Raw genomic sequence first — 10,893 nt, forward strand, 5'->3', positions numbered from 1 at the left:
TTTTTTTTTTTTTTTTTTTTTTTTTGTTGATGGACCTTTATTTTATTTATTTATATGTGGTGCTGAGAATTGAACTCAGGGCCTCACACATGCCAGGCAAGTGCGCTACCACTGAGCCACAGCTGCAGCCCACAACTTTTCTTTTTTGAGAGGTTCCTGCTATGTTTGTCAAGGTTGGCCTCAAGCTCCTAAACTCAAGCAACTGTCCTGTCTCAGCCTCCCAAGTAGCTTGGATTATAAACTTATGTGCCACCACATCAGCTCTTATAATTACCATGTTCTAGATTTTGTTCATGTAATTTTTTAAGAGAGAGAAAGAAGAGAGAGAGAATTTTTTTTAATATTTATTTTTTAGTTTTTGGTGGACACAACATCTTTATTTTATTTGTATGTGGTGCTAAGAATCGAACCCAGTGCCCCGCGTATGCCAGGCGAGCACGTTACTGCTTGAGCCACATCCCCAGCCCTGTTCATGTAATTTTTATTGTAAAAGTTGAAAATTAGTCCTTTGTTGTGATCTGCTTTCAGTTGGTTTTCAAAAATTTACCTAGTGGTCACTGCTGTAAGCAGCCTTTTGAAGATTATCCCTCTTTATCAACTTTCGAAAGAATATGTAATTCGTTTGAATTAATTATCAAATCTTCTACTTGATAAGTCATTTGGGAATTGAATAGCCAGAAATATTATCTTTCTACTTTATTAATACATAGGATGAGGAATACTATAGATTTTTATATTTTCCTGGATTAAAAAAAAGTCTTAAGAATTTTTGTGTATGAAAACTCTACATAGTGCAGTAGCACATACCTGTAATCCTAAATATAAAAAGGTCTGGGAATGTGGCTCAGTGGTTAAGTGCCTCTGGTTCAATACCTGGAACCAAAAAGAAGAAGAAAGAAAGGAAAGGAAAGAAAACTGTATGTATTTATAACTTATTCAAAGCACATTTGTTTTATTAGTATGATCATATATTTGTGTGGTTATATATAGATAGAATATACAAATCTGTAGAAAATACTTGTTAAAGCTTTACACATTTTTTTTCTCAAATAGGCCCAAATAGGATCTCTCATTTCAGTGAGTAAAATAGCCAAATTGTTTGAATTTTCTAGCAACTGTCAAATTTAATTTGAAAATACAGCAAAAATAATGATGGCTTTAAAATATAGAATGCATATTTTAAAATGTTAACTATACTGTCTGAGCTGGGAAGAACTAGCAGATTCTTGAAGTTATCTTGATCACCACTTGTTCCCCTTAGCCTCTCTACCTCCTGGTTCACTCTTTCCCATGGCCTTTACCAGCTACTTGTTTCATTGTTCCACAAGTTTTAATTATTTGTTGTACCAGTCTTTCCAGTGTATATCTATTTTTATCTTTGGGTTTAGAATCTATATGTCTCTATAAGTTTATAGTCTATTTGGTTTTCCATATGTGGAATATTGATTTTGTGACTTTTACTAGAAATTATTTTGTATATGCTTCAAAATTATTTGTTTGTTTTTTGAGATGGGGGTCTCACTGTATTGCCCAGGCTGGTCTTGAACTCCTGTGCTCAAGTGTTCCTCCCACCCTACCCTCCTTAGTATCTGGGTCTATAGATGTACACCACCACACCTGGCTAAAACTAATTTTATGCAGTTTTTCACATCATTCATAGAGTTGTACTAAGGAAATAAAATTAGTTTCAGAATTAGTTGGATTCAGACATGCTTTAAAGGCAAATCATGTTATTATGAGAATCTATTTTACCACTCTCTTCCTAAAAAAAAAAACCTTCTGATCCATGTAGGTATTTATACGTACAATCATTTTTCTTCCTTTTATGTTAACGTATGCAAGTAAGTCCATTCCCAGCTGTGTTCCATTAAATAGAAATTCAGTACATATTTAACTTAATGATGGCTATGTGGTAAGATACTGTGTGTTTCTATTGTCTAATAGCTAGGAGACTAGAAGAAGGAATCAGATGTCAAAGTATCTTACAATGTAAAGCAGTAGACTTAGATAACGGAAAATGTAACTGGTCAAATGCTTTGAATGACAAGCCACTCCGTGATTTCCCAGACCTTTATAGACATTCCCCTGTAAAGAAGAGCAAAATCATAACTTAGCATTAATCTACATTTGAGATTCAATATTCTTGCCTTCCATCCTTTGTTATCCTTTCCTTACCTTTTTTTTTTTTTTTGGTAGTGGAGATTGAACCCTAGGGGCACTTTACCACTGAGTTACATTAACTGCCCTTTTCCTTTTTTATTTTTGAGACAGTCTTGCTAGGTTGCTGAGACTGGCCTTGAACTTGAAATTCTCCTGCCTCAGCCTCTGGAGTTGCTGGGATTACAGACATGCACCTGGCTTCTATATTCTTGAACATTAAGAGTGGAGATGAAAAAAAGGATAAATAAATATGTTGGTGTTTAATCTCGAACTGAAATTTCCCTTGTCTAAATGTGCCACTTTTCCACTGCCTCATGATGACTGACTATTAAAAAGGAAGAAACAAAATGTAGCTCCATTTGTGTGTAGGCATAAATTTTCATTTCTCTGGGATCAGTTTCCCAGGAATGCAATTGCTAGGTTTGTATGGGAAGAGTATCTTTAGTTGCTTGATTTTTTTTTTTTTTAAGAAACAGCCAAATTGTTTTGCAGAGTGGCTGTACCATAGTACATTCCCCACCAGCAATGTATGAGATTCAGTTTCTCCAGTGTTTGGTATTTGTCATTATATATTGTTTAGTAACATTTATATAGTGGTGTCTCTTTAAGTTCTTAATTTGCATTTATGTAATGCTGATGATGTTGAACTGTTATTTTTTCCCCAGTGTTAGATTTTGAACCCAAGGCCTCTCATTGTGTATCTTTACACATGTTTATTTGCCATCTGTAGTTCCTCCTCAATTAAATACCTTATGTATTTTGCCCATTTTCTAATTGAATTATTCGTTTTTTATGTTTGAGATTTGGGGGGTTTTCTTTTTGTTTTTGCACCCTGGGTATTGAACCAAGACATGCTGGGCTACATCCCCAGCCCTTTAATTTCATTTTGAGGCAGGGTCTCACTAAGTTGCTGAAGCTGACCTTGAATTGGGAATCCTCCTTCCTCGGCCTCCTGAGTAGCTGGGATTATAGGCACGTGCTACCATACCTGGCTACTGTTGAGTTTTATAGGTTTTTTAAAATATAGCCAGGAGCTGCATCACACACCTGTAATTCCAGTGACTCAAGATTTAAGGCAGCATTGCTAGTTCTAGACAAGCCTTGGTAACTTAGAGCCTGTTTCAAAATAAAAAGGACTGGGAATGTTGCTCAGTGGTAGAATGCCCAAGTCCCAAGTTCAATCCCCAGTATTATTTTAAAAAATACACAAACACATATTCTAGCTACTAATCCTTTGTCAGATATGTTCTGAAAATATTTTCTCCTGCTCTGTAGGTGGTCTTGTTTTAAAATTTACACTTAAGTATGTTGTCCATACAACATTTAAGTATGTTTTCATATATACCTTATATAAAATTAAGTATATTATCCATTTTAGGTTTTATACAAGGCATATGTGATTTTATATTCATTAGAATTTCATATCTTTGTCTATGGATTTTCATTTGCTCCTGCATGACTTATTGTACAGGATCTTCTTATACTAAGTTGCTTTTGCACCTCTGTACAAATCAGAAATCAGTTGGGTATATTTGTGTAGGTCATTTCTGGGTTTTGTTTTTGTTTTTATTGTTTATTTGTTTGTTTTGCAGGGCTGGGGATCAAACATTGGGGCCTTGTTCATGCTATGCAAATGATCTGCCGCTGAGCTAAGTCCCTAACCTTTATTATTTTATTTTGAGACAGGTTGCCTCAGCTGGTGGCTAGCCTCAAACAGGATCCTCCTACCTCAGATTCCCAAGTTCCTGGGATTACAGGCATGAGCCACCACACCAGACTTCTGGGGTTCTTTATTCTGTTTTATTAACTTTTGTGTTTATACCTTCAACAGTGCCATATTGTCTTCATTATTGTAGCTTTATAGTAAAAATAAATTATGTAGAATAATTCCTCTCACTTTATTCTTCATTTTCAAGTTTGTATTCTTCGTAGTTTTTTCCAAAATAAATAAAATTTTATATGAAATTTGCCAGTTAGTTTAATTCAACATTCTTTGCAATCTTTGGCAAATGAAAGGCTTTATGGTTTTGTATTATTTCTCTTGTTAGTAAGTAATAAGTAACTCATTAAAATTATAATATCTGATTAAGTCTTATGAAATTCTAAATTTTAAAATAATTATCGTTAGACTCAACTACCCAATTTTGTTTTTAGTTCTCTCACATTTTCTGTGTACTTCTGCTTGATAGATAGTCTTGGTTTTAAATAAGTTGCCTAGCTAAAGTAACTTTTTGTTTTGTTTTGTTTTGAGATGGGGACTCATTGTGTTGCTCAGGCTGGTCTCAAATTCCTGTGCTCAATTGACCCTCTCATTTCAGTCTCCTAAATAGCTGAGACTTCAGGCATGTGCCACCATTTCGAACTTTAAATGCTAAGTTGAGAATATTAACAGTATGCTCACTTTTTTTTTCAGATGGTGTTATCTGAAAAGGTTAGTCAGCTGATGGAGTGGACCAATAAAAGACCTGTAATAAGAATGAATGGAGACAAGTTCCGTCGCCTTGTTAAAGCCCCACCAAGAAATTACTCCGTTATTGTCATGTTCACTGCTCTCCAACTTCATAGACAGTGTGTCGTTTGCAAGTATGAACTTTCAACTACACATTAAACTAAATAACTCATAAGATTTTAACCATTTCTCAATCCCAGAAGAACCAAATTAGTATAAACAACATGCCTTATTAGGATATCTGTAGTAACATATAATACTACTGCTCTTTTGTATCAATTTTTGGTTGTATGTATTGGTGGGGGAGTAAGAATAAAGTGTTGTAGCCATCATATGTATTACTATGTGCCAGTAGCATCAATGTAGTATTTTATTATTTATATATACTTTTAACTTCATACTCCTGTTTTAGTATAATAATCCCCAAAAGTAGGTAAAGCAAATATTCTTCCATTTTTGGAAGACACTAGCACCCCAAATTTTAAGTGGTCTACCCCGAATTTGAGATATTTATTATTGCAATAATGATAGCTTCATACCAATTTGGAATATGAATAAATGGGGGACTTTTTATGAAACAAAGATTTCTGTGGTCTCACATGTAGAGCCTAAAAAGTCTAACAGCTGGGTGTAGTAGTGCATGCCTGTAGTCCCAGTGATTCAGGAGGCTGAGGCAGGAGGATTGCAAATTTGAGGCCAACATCAGCAACTCAGTGAGGCTGAAACCCTGTCTTGAAAATTAAAAAAGCACTACCTGGGTTCAATTTCTGCTCCCCCCCCCCAAAAAAAAAGCAGTCCACCTTAGAGAAGCAAAACTAGAGTGATGGTTATCAAAGGAATGCAGGTGAGATGGGGAAGGGGGAGATGTTGATCAAAGGATCTTTAGTTTCATTTAGATAGGACAAATTAGTTTTAGTGATTTATAGTTATAGCATGGTGACCACAATTAATAATAATGCATTGTATATTTTGAAATTACTAAACGTATATTTTAATTGTTCTCATTACAAAAGAATAAGAAGGTGAGGTGATGCATTAGCTTGATTTAATAATTTCACAATGTATATGTATATCAAAATGTCACACTATACATAAATATGTAGTTATTTTTTGTCAATTAAAATAATTTTTTATAACTTAATTTTATTTATTTATTTATTATGTGGTGCTGAGGATCAAACCCAGTGCCTCACATGTGCTATACAAGTGCTCTACCACTGAGCTACAACCCCAACCCAATTAAAATAATTTTAAAAGCCAAAGATATATGATTTAGGGATGTTTCTTTGTTCTCTGCTATTTTGTGGTGATTATCAACCTTGGTGATGGAAACTAATCTCACTTAAATTTTTATCAAATGATGGTTTACTGATTTTATTGTACTGTTTATGAATGATCTTAGGGATAAAAGATTGCTAGTCTCTTAAAAAAAAACACCATTGACAATTAAAAATGATAGATACTGTAAAATAAATTAGCTTTTAATTTTTTAGTGTCTTTTTTACATATAGATGCATATTTTCTCTGTCTTGGGATTGAACTCAGGGGCACTCAACCACTGAGCCCCATCTCCAGCCCTATTTTGTACTTTATTTAGAGACAGGGTCTCACTGAGTTGCTTAGTGCCTTTCTTTTGCTGAAGCTGGCTTTGAACTGGCAATCCTCCTGCCTCAGCCTCCAGTGCTGCTGGGATTACAGGTGTGCCACTGCACCTGGCATATTTTCTCATTATTTTAAGGGACTGTGATGCCCAGGCTGTCCTTGAACTCCTGGGCTCAATCAGCTTCTTGAGTAACTGGGACTATAGGCATATGTCACCCAGTGTTTACTCATATTTTTATTTTATTATTTTAAATTTTTTTTTAGAGAGAGAGAGAGAGAATTTTTTTAATATTTATTTTTTAGTTTTCGGCGGACACAACATCTTTGTTTGTATGTGATGCTGAGGATCCAACCCAGGCCTCACGGATGCCAGGCGAGCGCGCTACCGCTTGAGCCACATCCCCAGCCCTACTCATATTTTTAGATCAGTATATCTAACCTGGGAATTTACTTTAAATAAAATGGCAAAGCTCTTCTATGTAAAACTAGTTCAGTAAAAACTTGAAGTCTTTCCAAGTACTGGCAGCCTGTATACCTGGTTAACTGAAAGCATTTTCTCACTGGAGATAGGGGCTATTCAAGGTATTTGGCTCCATAGTGCTTATTTTGGGGGATGAATGCTGGATATAAATTAAAAGTAAATAGAAGAAGGAAAAAGGAGTAGGTATTAACTCTGAATAAACTTTAGAAATACTTCTAATTGGGCTAATTAAGCTAATTGAGCACTTGCCTAGCATGTGTGGAGCACTAGGTTTGATTCTCAGCACTGCGTACAAATAAATGAATCAAGTAAAGGTTCATCAACATCAAAAATATTAAAAAGAAAAGAAATAGGGAGACTGGGGTTGTGGCTCAGCAGTAGAGCACTTGCCTAGCACATGCGAGGCACTGGGTTCGATCCTCAGCACCACATAAAAATAAATAAAATAAAGGTATTGTGTCCAACTACAACTAAAAAAACATTTTAAAAAAAGAAATACTTCTAATTCAGTTTACTTAGTAGCAATCAGGAGTATACAAAAATATCAGAGTATAAATACAAACTCTTTCATCATTCCATATTAAATGCAAATTAATGGAATCCTTACTAACCACTGTTTTACTGGTATCTTTCTATAAGATCAAATTTAAAATTAACTCATATTTGCCAGATGCAGCGGTATACACTTATAATTCCAGCCACTAAGGAGGATGATGCAGGGAGATCGCAAATTTGAGGCTACCCTTAGCAACTTAGCGAGACTCTTAGTAAATTAGCAAGACCCTGTCTCAAAAAAAATAAAAAGAACTAGGGATATAGCTCAGTGGTAAAGTGCCCCTGGGTTCAACCCCTGGAAATTAATTAATTAATAAAATTAACTCACAATTTCTTAAACTCATTCAACAAATAAAAATTAAGGCCGCGTGCAGTGGCAAACCTGTAATCCCAGCAACTCGGGAGGCTGAGGCAGGAGGATCATGAGTTCACAGCCAGCCTCAGCAATGACAAGGCCCTAAGCAACCCAGTGAGACCCTGTCTCTAAATAAAATACAAAATAGAGTGGGGATGTGGCTCAATGATTGCATGCTCCTCAGTTCAATCCCTGGTCCAAAAAAAAAATTAAGCAACTGCAATATGAATAATACTGTAGTTTTTATGCTGTCAGGAAAGACTTCTTACTGTTATCATTGGGTTAGGGAATTGAGATACACACATGAAAATTTAGCTGGCATTAAAAGACAATCTATGATTAAGTACCAGAAGAACATTTTTGCTTTCTTCAAGTACTGGAAATTGAATTCAGGGATGTTCTACCACTGAGCTATATTTCCAGCCCTTTTTATATTTTTGAGACAGGGTCTCAATAAATTGCCCAGATTAGCCTCAAACTTGCAATAATACTCCTGCCTCAGCTTCCCAAGTAGCTGGGATTACAGGCATGCACCACCACACCTAGCAAGGTGAACCTTATGTATCATGAATACTATAAAATTTCAGGAAACACACATAACAGGAGTGGTTAGGTTAGGATTGTTGTAATGGAGGACATAGGACTTGTTCTAGGATTATAGAAACAGATCAGATTTAGATAGAGGCAGGATATTATGGTTGGAAGCACTGATGTGCTCACGAATACAGAGATAGGTGCTGGAATCAAGGAATCCTGTTTGATATTGGTTAGTAATATGACCAAATAAAAGCTAGATGCACTATTCAGAGTTAGGTGATAACCTTAAATAGAAAGAGCTTGGAGACTATTTGAAAGGTAATATAGCAGTAATAATGGTTTCTGAGAAGAGGAAGAGTTTCAGGATATTAGTAATTTAAGAAGAACACTGTATATTACAGTGTAAGAATGATTACAGCAAGAGAAAGTAGAGTTAGTATTTTAATATCCTATTAGATATTAAGGTTCTGACCCTAGATGATAGCAATAAACACGAGTAGCTGGGGATGTTTGTAATTCAGCGGTAGAATTTGTGGTTAGCAAGCACAAGGCCCTGGGTTCACCAGCACTAAAAGAAACAAATAGGAAAGTTAATCACAAATAAATAATTGACAGATCTTACAAACTGAAAGTGTATGGGAGATACAGGAAAAGTCAAAGATGACTTAAGGTTTTAATTAATCTTAATTCTGTAGGCTTATCTTTCGTCCTAATAATTCATCTGATTGTATTTTTTATCAAGTAGCATCTTTATATTTTTTAAGTGGATTAGTACTGTATTTCCTCATTCTCTGGGGAAAATACTTTTACCTTATCTTTGAATTCTTAGAAATAACTTAGGGTATTAAAAATTATTGATAGGGCTGGGGATGTAGCTTGGTGATTGAGCACTTGGGCACTGGGTTGGATCCCCAGCACTACCAACAGAAAAGTATAGAAACTGGGTTTAGCAGTATAAGCCTGAAATTCCAACACTGGGGATACTGAGGCAGGAGGATAGCTGGAGCCCAGGAGTTTGAGGCTGGGATGGACAATATAGCAAGACCCCATCTCAAAATTGGTGTAGAGACAAATACCTAGATTTTTCCAGTGATTACTGAAAGAGCATTAGAATAAAAAACAGGTTCAAAGTATGAAATGTAGTGTGGTAATTACTAATTTCTGGGAAATCTCCAACACTTGGGATAAGGCTTCTCTTAGGCCAAACAAGGTTTATCCTAACTTTGTCAGCAGAGCCTGATGTAAGTCAATGATATTTAATATTTCTCCCATTGAAAAAATGCTTAGTTGAAAAAAAGAGAAAAAATGCTTAATTGAACTGTGCTTTTTTACTGCTGATGAACTAGATTGATTTTGGAAATTGTTTTAAATGTTGTCTTCACAAATCTGATTGCATCCAGGCAAGCTGATGAAGAATTCCAGATCCTAGCAAACTCTTGGCGATATTCCAGTGCATTTACCAACAGAATATTTTTTGCCATGGTGGATTTTGATGAAGGCTCTGATGTATTTCAGATGGTAAGATCTTTATTCTCTTATAGGAATAATTAAAATATGAATAAAGTAGAATGCATTATCACTTGACTATAAGAACTTAAATAGGACTGCTCTTAGGTTAAGATTTAGAATAGTTGGTGAACTAAAAGCTAAACTTGAGCTAAGCATAAAAGGTAATAATTAGTGCTAATCTGTTAGAATGTAGAAATTGGGTAGTAATCAAGTAATATACATATATTTAACTTATACATTTAAAAAATTTTTAACCATTTCAAGTGAATAATTTATAAAGTAATTTTTAAATGAAAACATGAATGCTACCATTATGTCACCATTATATACTACTGAAGTCCTTAGTTCAACCTGCCTTTATCCTCTTGCCTCTTGTGTTAGTGGAAAAGATCCTTCCTGTTATTCAAAGATGAACCTTTTTCCTGTGGACTGGATACCATACCCTTCTGCTTTGCAGTCATGAGGTTTCACATCTGTATCCTCAACTTCAGCCTCTATATTCTTTCCTTTTATATATAAACACTCAGGGACAGTCATGAGGTTTCACATCTGTATCCTCAACTTCAGCCTCTATTAGTTCTTTCCTTTTATATATAAACACTCAGGGACATAGATTCAATTTTGTCTTTGTTTTATAAGTTTGTCTAACTCATAGTTGAACATGTTCTACTCAGTATAATTGAATTTTTAAAAATCTGCATGTAACTCCTTGCTATATACATCTTCACATGAATGTCTGCTGAATCCAAAACTTCATTTTGTACCAAATTAAATTCCCATCTCTCCCACTTCTACCTAACTCCAGTCTCCCTGTGTTCCACATCATTAGAAACACTTTTGTCTTCTTCATTTTCTTGTACAGCATCTGTCATAGATATCACCCCTTTATATTCCAATGCCCTCATCATCTCTTGTTTGAATTAATGCAGTTGCTTTTTTGTTTTGGGCTGGGGTTGGTACCAGGAATTGAACCCAGAGGCAGTTAACCACTGAGCCACATCCCCAGTTTTTTTGTTTTGTTTTGTTTGAGACAGGTTCTTATTAAATTGCCTAGGGCCTTGCTAAGTTGCTGAGGCTGGCTTTGAACTTGTGATCCTCCCGCCTTATCCTCCCAAGCAGCTGGGATTACAGGCATGCACCATTGTACCCAGCTAATGCAGTTGCCTTTTTTTTTTTTTGAACATTTATTTTTTAGTTGTAGGTGGACACCTTTATTTTACTTTTTTTTTTTTTTTTTTTTTTTGG

The 10,893-nt window shown here is 35.2% G+C and overlaps 1 protein-coding gene across 1 annotated transcript in view; it reads left to right on the top strand.

Annotated features, from left to right (window-relative positions):
* Positions 1-10,893, top strand: part of Magt1 (magnesium transporter 1) — a 36,419-nt gene that overhangs the window by 6,905 nt on the left and 18,621 nt on the right. The window contains exons 2-3 of the mRNA XM_015505865.2: positions 4,574-4,743; positions 9,540-9,657. Of these exons, the coding sequence (XP_015361351.1) occupies positions 4,574-4,743; positions 9,540-9,657 (288 nt within the window). The remainder of the gene's footprint in view (positions 1-4,573; positions 4,744-9,539; positions 9,658-10,893) is intronic.

The sequence above is a fragment of the Marmota marmota genome, unplaced genomic scaffold (assembly GCF_001458135.2).
Source record: "Marmota marmota marmota unplaced genomic scaffold, marMar, whole genome shotgun sequence".
NCBI lineage: Eukaryota > Metazoa > Chordata > Mammalia > Rodentia > Sciuridae > Marmota > Marmota marmota.